Source organism: Chlamydotis macqueenii, chromosome 9 (genome assembly GCF_036417535.1).
Source record: "Chlamydotis macqueenii isolate bChlMac1 chromosome 9, bChlMac1.mat, whole genome shotgun sequence".
NCBI classification, from domain to species: Eukaryota; Metazoa; Chordata; class Aves; order Otidiformes; family Otididae; genus Chlamydotis; species Chlamydotis macqueenii.
In genome coordinates, this window is record NC_141564.1 from 8021243 (window position 1) to 8035207 (window position 13965).

At 35.8% G+C, this 13965-nt stretch overlaps 1 protein-coding gene across 1 annotated transcript in view; it reads left to right on the forward strand.

Moving 5' to 3' along the window:
- WDR33 (WD repeat domain 33) overlaps positions 1–13965 on the forward strand; it is a 70064-nt gene that overhangs the window by 12998 nt on the left and 43101 nt on the right. Inside the window, exons 2-7 of the mRNA XM_086755079.1 lie at positions 5201–5425; positions 6986–7054; positions 7501–7605; positions 8241–8336; positions 8824–8975; positions 10745–10842. Of these exons, the coding sequence (XP_086611205.1) occupies positions 5222–5425; positions 6986–7054; positions 7501–7605; positions 8241–8336; positions 8824–8975; positions 10745–10842 (724 nt within the window). The 5' untranslated portion in view covers positions 5201–5221. The remainder of the gene's footprint in view (positions 1–5200; positions 5426–6985; positions 7055–7500; positions 7606–8240; positions 8337–8823; positions 8976–10744; positions 10843–13965) is intronic.

Here is a 13965-nt window from a genome sequence, read left to right on the forward strand (position 1 = left end):
AGGAGTAACATTAAATTGTATTTGGTCTGATTTTTTTTTTAGAGCAGGTGTGTGTATTCAGATGTGCTTATAGATTTCATAATACACAAAAAGTGCAAAGGGACTTTTACAGCAGTATTTTTTAATTTACAGACATGTTACCTTGTTAGATATAAAGGTGTTTGTCTAATCAAAGAAAGATGACATTTGCTACTGGTGTGTTGAACAATAAACTTGTTATGCTAACTTTGCATTGTGATGTTATCTTATACTTCTGCCTCAGAAGGCTGAGGTGGTTCTTCTCTAGTAGTGTTTTTTACACTGAATGTCCTGAACCATGTTTTTGGACTCCTATGTGCTATTGCAACACAAATAATTATATTAATTTTCGCTGTTTCTGTTACACTGTGAAAGTGCCTGCTTTGAAGCCTACATGTACTTTGTTTAACTGTCCAATACACATTTAAATAAGCAGTATATAGACACACTCAGGAAACTTTTAGCACCTGTTTTCCTTTCTGATTTAGCTATTTCAGGGGAATGTCTTCTAAGCTGCAGGAAGTTGTGTTGTATTAGGCAGCACAGGATTTGCAAAGTAACTGGCTCGTTGCACTCTCCAGGAGAATAGCCTTCTGTTCTACCATTTGGAAACATACTTTTCTTTTGACATATTCAGGTTATTACTCACTGTACAACATCCAAGTTGCGTTCATTTCAGTGAAAAATAACAATTAAATAGGCAATTACATTTTAGTTACCAGTTATTGCACTTCATTAATGACTATCTTTACTTTTTAGGTAAACCATATAGAATTTGTCCAGATTATACATAAATCACATTTTTTTCTTGTAGTATTGAACTATCTGTAAGAAATGATGGATTGAATATAAGCCGTGACTCACTCTTTCTCCAGACCTCATCTGGTTAAACCAGTGTAGAAGGATGCTTTGTTTTTTATTTTGTTTTGAATAGCCTAATTTGTTTTATTTTGATTTAGTGACGTTGTGTGTGAATTGCTTTGGCTGCATGATTTTGGGTAGCAAAGTCCAAATATGTCAATTTTAAAAATTTACTGGGAGATTAATTTTGACATTAAAGATCAGCCATACCCAAATAAGATGATAAAGTAACAATGTGATTAAGTTAAATGCTAGTGTTATCTTTGTAGCCTTATTTGAGTACGTGAACTAAGTGGTAACCATTTTCTGTACTGGGCTAATACTGGATGTGACTTTTACCTTGTTTTAAAAAGCAAACAAACTGATTACTCAATAGCATTAGTAAACCTGCCATGCTTATGGCACTATTAGGAATGAATAAAAGGCTTGCTCTGTAGGTGTATTTGTTGTCAGTTAAAGAACAGTGATGGATATCTTGGGTCCTGTCACAAGCTCCTTGAGTTCTGTTATGTTCCTCTCCTTACGTCTGTCTCAACTAAATTCTTTTTAATTTCTCTTTCTTTTTTTTTTTTTTTTTTAGCCTGTGTCAGATTTCTCATTCACTTTCTTTCTTGACTGACCTTGCTCTTCAGTTAGTGTTTTCGCCTCTATAGTTATTTTCACTCTTATTGTGTTTCTTCTAACTTGTCTTTGGGTTTTTTGTTTTGTCTGCCTAGTCCTATTCCTGCCTTCAGTTTCATGTCAGATGTGCCTTCATTTGTTTCCCAATTTGACTGCATTTTCCAGATTTTCTTTGGTCATCTCAGCTGAAAGGTAGGCCCAGCTACTTGTCCTCCAGTGTTTCTAGATGGCGTTATCTTTGCTGGGTGAATTCATTATATATTCTCTGTATATCCTCAAATACGTTTAGCTCCCAAATGTGTGAAAGCTATTCAGCTTTGAAGGGGTATTTGTGGGGACAGAAAGAGGGAAACTGACAGTCAGCTCTCTGAAAAATCGTGTTTATGTTGCAGACAATGAGGATATATGAAAGAATGGCATACAGAATTTCAATTCACAGTTCAAATTGTGATAAGAACATAATGAGCTAGAAGAGAACAGCAATTAATTAGTAGAGTTGCTATCTAGAAATAATAAATTAAGAGCTGACCTATGCTTTGTGTTGGAAAAAATCTTGCTGTTGATTCTAGTTGTATGCATTAAGGAAAAAAGTTGTCTTCCATTTAGACCTTTGTTGATGGACTAAAAAAAACAAACCCCACCAAAACCCCCAAAGTTTTGGATACTTAGCTTAAAATAGGAAATTGGATGTTACTACTCTGGATTACAGACTGTCCTCTAATATCTGTTTGCATGTTTCTACTCACTGTCCCAATACATCAGGAACTTTAGCTATAGACGCACAGAATTCAGACACCTTTTTTAGTTGATACAAAAGATCTAATGGAGAACCTATTGAGGCATTGGTTTGTCCCAACCATAGACAAAGTAGGGTACCGATAAATGTTAAATTGGTATATTTGTCTGACTGGAGTAAAGGTCTTTGAAACTAAATGCTCCAGTTTCATCTGGCAGCTGAATTTGTACCAAATAAACCCATTTATTTCTAAAGCTTCTTTGTTTGGAAACTTCACTTAGTGTGTGTGTATATACACACATCTCTATGCATGTGTACACACTCTTTTTTTAATATCTGTTCGTATGCGTATATGATGAGTGCAAACATGACCTGGGCATAAGGATATTATGTGGATAAATGCATGATATTTGAGATGTTATTAGAATTAAAGCCTTTAGTGACCTTTTAAACAGTAGTTTTTGCTGATGTTGATTGCATGTTAAGTGAATGTTGTTTATGCTAATGTATACTAGATGCTTCTTTTTATAGTTTTGAGTATGTCCAGTCTAAATTGATCAATATCATAGCTAATGCTTTATTTACCTGTGTTTGTAATTGAAAAAAATTTATTCAGGAGATTTTATTTTCTGAAAGATGAGAATAAATGATGAATGAAATTGTTGCTTTGGAGTGTTTCTTTAAAAAAGCGTTTTAGTGTAATGGTTTTTGCAAATATATTTGATCACAGTGGTTTTGGAAGCCACAGTATATATCTTTGCATTCTTGGTTCTTGATATTTATTTTTGCATTGCCTATAAGAGTACAGATGTGTGGCTTTGAAAAAATATTTTCTTCCCCTCTAGTTAAAAGCACTGGTTGGTATAGGAGTGTATATTTTAAGACCAGAGACATATTACTGCTGGAAACTTCCTCTGCTTACCCCCCCGAGTAACGCATAAGCTTTAAAACTACATTGAAAAGACTTCATTAATGGACTTGTGTGTTTAATGACAGCTTGCTTGGCTCGTTTAAGTAGCTCCTTTCTCTTTTTTTTGGTACAAAAACATTAGTATTCTTCTAATTTTACCTCTGAAACTTTCTGTACAATAGTTAGCTACCTTCTGATGAGTTGTAAGAGAATAGTGCTAGGGGTACTTGATGATGTATTTCCTGCATGAGAAAGTTTTTATATCTCTTTCTTGTTTCAGATGAGCCTGATGTTGTAGTAATTGTGGTGTTACAGTGGTGTTATGGATGTGTCAGTAGTTAGAGGTAGACATGGTGTCCACCTGGTATTGGGCAGCTTTCAGGCAAATAAGCCTTTCAGCCACAAGATGAAGGTTTGTTTATTTGAAAGCTGGTCTCTCTTTCCAGTTACACAAGTTGGTCTAATAAAAGATGCTACTCCACCAAGGGTCTTAAATGTTGTTCCTTATTTAAGGAAACGTGCTATTTTAGTTTGGATGACTTTATCTTGAATGGGGGAATATTTGTAATGGGTATAGTTTGTTTTTTCACCTTGTATATTAGAGTTGTTTGTGTAGCTAACAGCCACATGTCCTAGATGGCTTGGTTTATAGTTGGCCTGACACACTTTTCAGTTAGCAGTGGAAAGGAGTATGTGGCTTCTAGGTTTGCAAAGCCTGTGAAGGTTAATCCCTGCCCTGTGCCAATGAACTGCCTGATATTTAAAGGGCATCCTGTTCCGTGTAGTTATAAAGAGCCTCTTAAGAAGAATCAAACTATGCACTACTACATTTCTACCTTCGCTTTATTTTGCTGTTTAAAAAACTGACATTTTTCAATTATTTAGATTTTTAAAAAGAGATAAAATTTCAAGACTGGCAATTGAAAAAACTTTCCAGTTCTTTCAAATTGAGGATATGAGTACTTTAACTAAATAGGAAAGTAGGCTCATGAATTTACAAACAGATTATTTCAATTTTTTTAAATAATTCAAGTAGTTTTATTTCCATTCTTTTTATTAAATGCACTTTGATTCTGTGGAAACACTTTAGCCTTCGTGCAAAGGAGGGTTTCTCAGCCTTTTTGCATTTCATTGATGTCAGTGCCAGTTTATTTTGGTTTAAATTTTTTGTCAAATTATGAGTTCAGGGTAGGGGAGGAGTACAAGTTTAAAATAAAGTTTGAGCTTTCACTGGTTCAGAGTCTATCACTGCTTAGTCTGAAGCTAGCGTATCCTTTAAAGACAGTGTATATTGAAGTTTTCAGCTGTGAAGAGGTTGTTATGATTGATCTCATCAAATTATGTTTGGGACTCATTCTCCTCTGCCAGAAAAAGTCTGTGTATTGAATTTTTTTTCCCTTCCTTTCACACTTTCTTAACATTCTCAGTGGGTCTTGTTGGGGGGAAGTTATGCTTGGTTATATTTGTCAAACCTTGATAAATACGTAATCTATTTGTTTTGCAATAAAGGAATTGAAATTATGCCTACGGGTAGAATGTGATCTGTGGTGTATTTACTATGAGTTATGTAAACGAAATGTAATTTTATTTTCAGGTCCCAGAATAAGGTTTTGAGGCAGCCCTTTAAAACTTTTTTTTCTAGTTAATTAGTTACAAATTGATTTAACTAATATGATGTTTCCTGTTGTATATTGAATCTGAAATATTGTCAGTTGCTGAAAAGTCTTACTGTTTCTTGCATTTACTTATACTGTTCTCACTTAGGACATTCTTTTCCCACACAGTGCTAGATGAGGGATGGTAATGCCTCTAGTGATCTGTTTCAATACAAAATTCCTCCTGATAGAGAACAAAGTACTTAACCACTTTAATGTCGGTGTTATATGGCACAGGGGAAGAAATAATAATTGTTCAGAGGAACCTGCATATATTTCTTCCCAATAAACAGTGCTTTATGAAGCTGTTATTCATCCTTGTAAACTTAAGTTAGTGGAGATATTAATGTGGGTTTTTTGTCAAAATTATGCAGTAACCTGATGTTTCACTTTTTGCAGTCTTTCAGAAACAGGATAGCCATGGCCACAGAAATTGGCTCCCCGCCCCGATTTTTCCATATGCCGAGGTTCCAGCACCAGGCGCCTCGGCAGTTGTTCTACAAAAGACCTGATTTTGCACAGCAGCAAGCAATGCAACAGCTTACTTTTGATGGAAAGCGGATGAGAAAAGCTGTGAACCGAAAGACCATAGACTACAATCCCTCTGTAATTAGATATTTGGAGGTTAGTTGATTTTCTTATTTTGTTTGAAAGACTTTTTTCCTTCCTGAAACTTGTGATTGTGTTTTTCAGTGTCTGTAGAGCAGTCTGGAATACAATACTGGGAGATTTACTGCTGCATTTTAAAACTAAGTAATAAGTGCTTGTAAATTTGATGTAGTATGAATAGAAGAGGTTTTGGTCCATGGTAATAAAACTGCACATACACACAGCTGATTTTGCAGTTTGTGTAAACACCAATTTTTACATTCTGTCTTAAAATCCAACTTGGAGTGCAGTTAAGTGTCTTGTGTGATGTTCTGACTTTGAACATAAAAACTCATTATAAATAATGTAATTATTCTTATTTTTGTTTTGAAATAGCAATTTCCCGAAATGGGAAATAAACCATTTACCCGTTCCTCTCCAGAACCAGAGCACCATAAGAATATTTTCTCATTGTTTTTCTAAATAGCACTGTAGCTTGCAGTGAAAAATCCTGAAAATCCCTTTCTGTACAGTTAATAGATACAGAACAACTTTAACAAAGTTTTACATTTCTGTAAAAATGCTTTAGTTTTCCTCATGGGGTGGTATTAATTTTTTAAGAAATATAATTTTATGATGAGTACTGTGCAAGTACTGGATATTAGCTCAGAAGTAATAGAATCAAATCTGTAAATACGGAAATTGTTGGAATTTTTGCAACATTGCAAAAACATGATGAAATTAATTCAATTTGCTGTGGCCAGTGCATGATTATAGCTTGGATATACCAGAATTCCATTTCAGTCCTAGCTTCAATACCACTGAGTTAATTTGATGTGATTCTATAAAAAATGAGAAAAATAGTTTACATGTCATTTGCTCTTGGCTTAAGAAATTCTAGCAAACTGTAGTAGTATGTTTTACCTAGAACTTTAGATTGTTTCTGATAAATACACAGATGCAAACTGTTAAAGTCTACAGCATGAAGCCGAAATAATTTCTTAATTCATGTGAAGTGTTTTTTAAAAGGTTTTTTATGACAGCTCACAAAATTTAACTAATTCAAGGCATTTTTATCCCTCAGTCTTCTAAATGTTATGGATTTAAATGCATTATCTTTCTGCTTCAGCTGCAGAAGCTTACTTTCTAGCTCATCTCACCATGTGGGATTTCATTTAGAGTTCATCAGCACCACTCCTAATGGTGTAAATGCTTATCCTGAGAGTAAGGCTTTTGAAATGACTGAATATGCTTCTTGCAGAGTACCTATTACCCTGGGCAGCCAACTACCAATTACACTTGTTACAGTAACGTGGCTTATTACATAGGACTGTTCCTTTCATATTATTAAGCTGCAATTTTAAATGAGCTGCTTTAGTCTGATGTAATTAAGACTTGAAACATTCTTGAATCTTTTGCTTATGCTGTACAAATTCTACAGGTTTCGTGAGACCAAAGTCTTAACTGAGTTTATTCTAAAATCCTTGGAGCACTTTGGAATTTCCCAAACAGGCTGCCAAAGTGTTCTGTATTTTCTGTTGTTTAACAATGAAGTGTAGTGGTGATATGAACTAGTAATTGTCATCTTCTTTCCAGAATAGAGTATGGCAGAGAGACCAGCGAGATATGCGAGCAATCCAGCCTGATGCAGGATATTATAATGACGTAAGTAAAATCTTTCTATTCCCTGATGAAGTTCTGTGGATAAAATTTGTCTGGAAAATCTGAGGGATTCTGCTTGTCAACTGAGATTATCTTTTTGTCCACAAGAGGCCTTAAAGATGTGAAGGGTATCTTCACTCTACATTATCTTGTTCTGTTGGAATTCATATCCACAAAAGGAAGCTGAAATTGGATAGGCTTTTTAATTTTTAGATGTAAGGACTTTCATAATGCACTGAGCTTGCAAAACTGCTCTTGAAGATGCTGGTTCTAGATGTTTGAGGTGGTAAATCCTGCAGACTTTTGAACAGTTCTACCGATCTACTTCTGATAATATCCCTGCAAGTGAAAAATTTGCTTTTCCAGAAATAGATCTTCAGAATGTGTGCTTTTCTTGCGGTTTCTGGTTAGAAATGTCATTACTAAATATTTTGTTTCTTCTCTCATAGTTGGTCCCTCCTATTGGAATGCTGAACAACCCTATGAATGCTGTAACAACGAAATTTGTTCGGACATCTACTAATAAAGTAAAATGCCCAGTGTTTGTTGTCAGGGTGAGTATGGGTTTGGATTTACTTAGTTGTGTTGTCTTAATTTAAATTAGAGTGATGTTCTTAAGAAAGAAACAAGATAAGACAACAGTTAAAGCATTTCCAAAAAAAAACTAGCATGTGGAATGTATGGACTACATACAGGGTCTAGTCTTTCTGTGAAGGGTTTTAGGAAACAAAATGGTAAGGTCTGGTACAAAATAATTCTTAGAGTTTCAGGTGCACCTCCTACCTTTTTAAATTTTACTTGAGGGGTCTAATATATCTGGACTCACAGAAATAAGACAATTCAGTCTCTATGCTGTTTGACTCTTGTAGCATCATTTAACTCCTCTTCTGTGATGTAAGCATCGTTTAGTATGAATATTGTGTGCTGGAAATGTATTGATGCCAATAAGCTGTTTCTTCTCTATGACTAGATTTTTTTCATTGCTTTTACATGGGGCTTTGTCCTGTTACAAAAGTCAAAAGCCCTCTGGCACAGTTCTGCATTTTTGTGTATCTTACATCCTCTAGAAAGTCATTTAGTAAATTCTAGTTCTGCACATTCCCTGGAAGAAGCCTGATTTATTTGGAGGATTGTGAATGTTTTATTTGCACAGTTTAGTTATTTCTTTTTTTTTTTTTTTTTTTTGCAGTGGACTCCTGAGGGGAGACGCTTGGTCACTGGTGCATCTAGTGGAGAGTTCACTTTATGGAATGGACTGACTTTCAATTTTGAAACTATATTGCAGGTAAATTAATTTATCGGGTTTTCTGTGTATTTTTTTGAGGTCTCCAAGCATGTTTTAGGAACTCATCTTCACCCTGCTCATCATGGGTCTGTGGTCTAAGTGTAGTAACAAAAACCTTAGAGATGTTCTATTTTTTTTATTCTGCTTTGACCCCATGTCAGACTGTGACTATAGGCAATTCATGTAATGCTTCTCATTCCATCTCCATGTGTTACATTAACTGTTCTCAAAAAATACTATAAGTATTTGTAATAATAAAAAAACACTTTGGAAACAAAATGCAAATACTCTTCACTTATTATTTAGAAGACCATTGTCTACAGAGTAAGGGATTTCTTTTTCCACAATAACATCTTAAATCTAACTAGATCATCACTGTTTTAATTTCTTTGTTGCAGCTGTTAAGTAGGAACTTTAAGTTTTGTGTTTGTGTGGGTCAGAGAGTATTTGAACGTGTTTGCTAGAAGTCTTGTTTCTGAATTTACAGGCTCACGACAGCCCTGTAAGGGCTATGACTTGGTCACACAATGATATGTGGATGCTGACAGCAGACCACGGGGGATATGTGAAATACTGGCAGTCCAACATGAACAACGTCAAGATGTTCCAGGCACATAAGGAGGCGATTAGAGAGGCCAGGTTTATACACAATATACCATTTTCTGTAGTACCTATTGCCATGATTAGACTGTTCTCTAAGTGTATTCTGAGCGCAGAAATGCATGGGTTCTGTCAGATTCTGGGAAACTTCCTGCACCACATAAACACAATATTTTCTTTTGTTTCCACATTCTCACCGTTTTGCTGGCACCTTTCTGAATTAGTATTGTCCCAGTATCTGCCTCTGCAATATGTTAGAGATGTATTTGTCTGCCGCATTTTGCACTGGTATTCTTTTCATTTTTATATGGTGACAATGTGTATCAGTTATTCCTTTTTATACGCACTGTGTAAGACAACAATTTCATTCCAAATAAAGAATTCAGTCTTTAATAATCTAACTGAATAAAATATAAAGCCTTCAGAAATAAAACACCTGCATAGTTCTCACAAAATAATAAAACATTAAATAAAGTGAAGAACTGCTTGGCTTGGTGAAGCCAAGACTTCCAGTAATACTAAATACCCACGCAGACTGCCACATACAGGTCTAATGTTAATACTGAATGGGTTCTTCAAGCTTGAAACTGTAAGCAAGCCATTGAAAAGAAGACTGTAGGATATTCTCATGGTTCAGTGTTGATGCCTCAGTTGTGCAAATGTCTATTTATATAAAAATGGAATCTAAAGTGATACTATCAGTAAGATGTAAATGAAGGATGTTTCTAAGGCAAACCTGCACATAATATTCAGTAAGATATGGAAATGTTTTTAAAGTAAGCCTGAAGAGAAGCTGCAGATCCAAAATGAAGCTAAAGCAGTGTTTCTTCGGGTTCAGGTGCTGGCCCTTGGTGATAAAGGTTCACTGCCACAAAACGACTTTCCACTGAAGTCACCATTTTTCTTTGATAGGGTGCAGCATTTTCTGCCAGAGTTTGGTTATGAGAAGTGCTTACATGGGATTCAGTTCCTGTCTGACTATCATGGCCATACACTGAATTTCTCTACTATTTTAAGCCCCTTCCTGATCATAAAGATGTAGGATTTCACAAGGGCTCCCTCGTGGTCTTTCACTGCACCAGAAAGGAAGTGAGTGCCTGTCAGTTGCTGGAGATGTTCTGGCCCTAATCACATGTCTAAGTAGCTCCTTGCTTTTCCAGTGACTTTCATCAAGTGATACTGACTGCTGAATCTGGAAGAAGCTTCTCTGTCTGTAGGATTCTTTTCATGGTGTTGATGGGGTGTAATAAGAGGGATTTTTTCCAAATTACTTTTACGAGAAGTGGTACGCTTATTTTATATACAATTTTTTTCAACAGTTAATCCACCTAGCATTTTCCTGTGACCAGCTTTCCCTTATTTTTGCTTCTCTGCTGCAGAGCACCTGTGGCTGAAGAGGAGTTTTTTCCTAAGAACTGTTCTCCTGTGCTTCTACACAGTGTCACTTTCTTATGGTGTTACCAAACATTAAAATCCAGGCTGGCAGTTACCAAATCATATTTATGTTGCTTCTCATCCTGCAGAGAAGGTGCTACTGTGTGCAGTCATAGGTAGGAAGGTGCTTAGAATAAATTCTGGATTATTTCATCATTTGACAAGAGACTGCAATGCAATAGTAATCCTATGCTAAATTCGTGTCTTGTGATGAAGTGTCATTTGGCAGGCACTGTATTCACTTAAAAGTCCCTATGTTCAAATGCATCCTTCAGTGTATAACACATTACAGTATAATTTTGCCCTGTCTGAGAAGCATAGATAATCTGTTAAATGCTGACTTCTTTCCCCTGCTGTGTGTCTTCATGTAACAGTTTCTCACCCACGGATAATAAATTTGCTACATGCTCTGACGACGGCACTGTTAGAATCTGGGACTTTCTACGTTGCCATGAGGAGAGAATTCTTCGAGGTATGTGTACCAAAAGTACTGATTGGGGTATTTCAGGAGGGGGAAAACCTTTTTTTAAGTAGGTGTTCACAATACAGAAGTATCAGCTTGTCTACATTTTTGTATTACATCCCTGTCTTAAATCCTCCAAACAAGTTATATAGCTGCTGCTATAGGTGCCTTACAATATTCAGATAGGCTGCAGTTCCCAATGGCATTACTCTGTTTACTGTCCACTTAAGCTCTAAACAGTGGAGGTGGATATAAGGACATTTTTTTCTACTGCTGATGTTAGTAGAAACAGCTGTTTCTGGATAAGGAATACACTTATCTTTCTCCAAAGCTTGACCTTTGTCACCACTTTTACTTCAGAACACGCATCTTCATGCAGAGGATTCCATTCTTTTAATGGGAGTATGTTCCATTCTGATTTCTTCAGAGGCAAGGTAGTTATTTTTCTCAATCCTTAAGAGGAAAAGAGTATTTAGGTAGAGAAAACAATTTTGATCACATCATGCATAGCACACACAAGTAATCCTAGCTTTGTCTCAATTGTTTTCTGTCCACCATTTATGTACACTAACTTCTTGTGCTGTTCCACTGGCCTTGTTGAGCTTTCTCCTTGTCTTATTGCAGTCTTACTGAGCAGTAATGATAGCTTCTGACAACTATTCCTTTCTTGCAGAAGATGTCAAAGGTACATAATTTAATAGAATATATTAATGACTGCTGTGAGACTGGGGGTTGTAGACTTGCAGGTAAACTGCAAAGAAGGTATGCAATAAAAACACAGAATTTCACTTTTAGGTGTGAGCTTGTTCAGTGCTTTCCTAAACTAAGGATTTTTATTTTTTAAAATCATGCTTCCAACTTGGGCCTGCGTGATGTATTTTATGAAATAGAGCGCTCTCTGTTTCTCTTGACTTTTAAGCTCTCTTTCTTTTACTAATGCTTTACTTTCAAACACCACTACTTTGAAAAGACCTTAGGCTCCAGTGTTCTTGTAATGATGATATTCTAACAGAATCTGTGCATAAACATTATGGTAGACGTGTTCTTTGCAAGAGCTGGCAAGCAAATTTCTAGGCTAGATCATTTACACCTGTTATTCTGGAAGGACTGTTTTGCTTCATACTTTTCAAAATAAATCATTCTCCACTAAGCATATTCTTCACTCTCCAAGTTTGTACTAACCACTCATTTAAACTGTGTGGAGGAAATGGAGATTGCCTCCATGCAGATTTGTCAAGATCATAAAAATCACTCCAGTTCTTCTACAGTGTTTTAATGTTCTGCAAAAGTAGGAGGAGTAAAGCATTTAATTTAGGCCATAAAGAGCATAACTAGCATTAAATGTCCTTCTGTTACCTTGTGTACTTGAACATAGTGATTGTGAGTATCTCATATAGAATTATGCCATAATTTCTTATAATCTCAGTACACACTTTTTAGCTTGCAGAATAGCTCTATAAAGAATATCTTTGCTTCTAATTATATGATGTACCCGCAATACACTTCGTCTTTTATGTAAGTTGGAAATACTTTGGAAACTTTACATCTCTGGATAAAATTGGACAGGGCAGATTATTCTTTGTTTCTGCTGTCAGATAAGGAAAAAAAAAAATAAACACCACCACCAAAAAATCCCCCAAAACAAAACTAATACCCAAAACTGAGTGTTGAGAGTGGGAGAGTGTTTCTTCAAAACATGCAAGTTTGATCTGGTTTTGGTCCCTAGCACTCTCGTTAGTCACAGAATAGTTAGGATTGGAAGGGACCTTTGAAGGTCATCTAGTCCAACACTCCTGCAAGGAGCAGGGACATCTTCAACTAGATCAGGTCACTCAGAGCCCCATCCAACCTGGCCTGGAATGTTTCCAGGGAGGGGGCATCCACCACCTCTCTCGGCAACCTTTGCCAGTGATATGACCAGTGACCTGTTCCAGTTAAATATGATCGAAGACATTCGAAAGAGCTGTATGAGTAACACTTAGGTAGCTTTCTTGGTAGAAAGCTTTCATTTTGTTATTTGGAGTTTAGAGCTTATGGATTTAGGAAACCGATCTTCAGCTTTTTGCTTCTACACATGCATTCTGCTCTTACATGTTTCGGAGTGTGACCTGTAAAACTGCTTAGTACAGTCTTCAAAATGTGTAAATACTCATGCCATAGCCATTCTGTAGTTAGTGATCTGTAAGTGAAAATTCTAGTGACACTTCATTAAAAATATATTTCCATATGCACAGAAAGTCTATAGATTAAATACCATGCTAAGAAATTTTTTTATTTCCTACTTTCACAAACCCTGCTTCAACTATTCTAGTTAATATTGGTGCTGCAAAGTTGAAGGGATTCTACAGCGTAGTTTAGACCACAAGCTTCACTTAGTGTGTTAAGGTATTCTTCAGATAATCACACTGAATTATAAAAATCAAATGAAACTGTCACTTTACAGTCAGATGTATTCATAAAAATATTATCACTCACAGGGATACCATCAGTATATCATTATTGCTACTGATTTTCCAGTAACAAATTAACATTTTTAGAAAAGGCTTTAATGCTAAGGAATGCTTTTAAAGCAATTTATACAAAGAGCTTTAAAAGTACTGGGATAAACTTTGCGGATATAGAAAGGACAAAATTCTGTGGACTTGTTACAGATGCTTTTGTTTGCACTAGAAGAAATAATTTATTTCTATTATTTGATGAAATGATTCTCTTTACTTGAAACTAGTCTGAAGGAACAATTCTAGTCTTGAGTTCCAAAGAGAACTGGAAGAACAAATTGGAAGTGGCAAATTACATAGGGCTACTTCTTCAGGTTTTGCTGGAGTTTTCAGCTGCCTACAGTAGGCTACATAACTTTTTCCATAATTAAAGCCATTAATATGTGAGCTGAAGGAGAAACACTTAACTGTGTCCAGCTTCCTTTTAATTTGTCAAAATGAAAATAAACAGGACACTGTTTTATTCTTCATACATAATGCCAGTTCTGGATCTTTTTTCTTTAATCTGTCTCAGAATCCCTTTGCTCAGCTTTTCACTGATTTATGTTACTGTGCTGCTGTTCTACTATTGTGGCTTTCCTGGGCAGAGTAGGTGGAGTTTGGGCATTTTGTCAGAAGTATGTGTGAATTTATC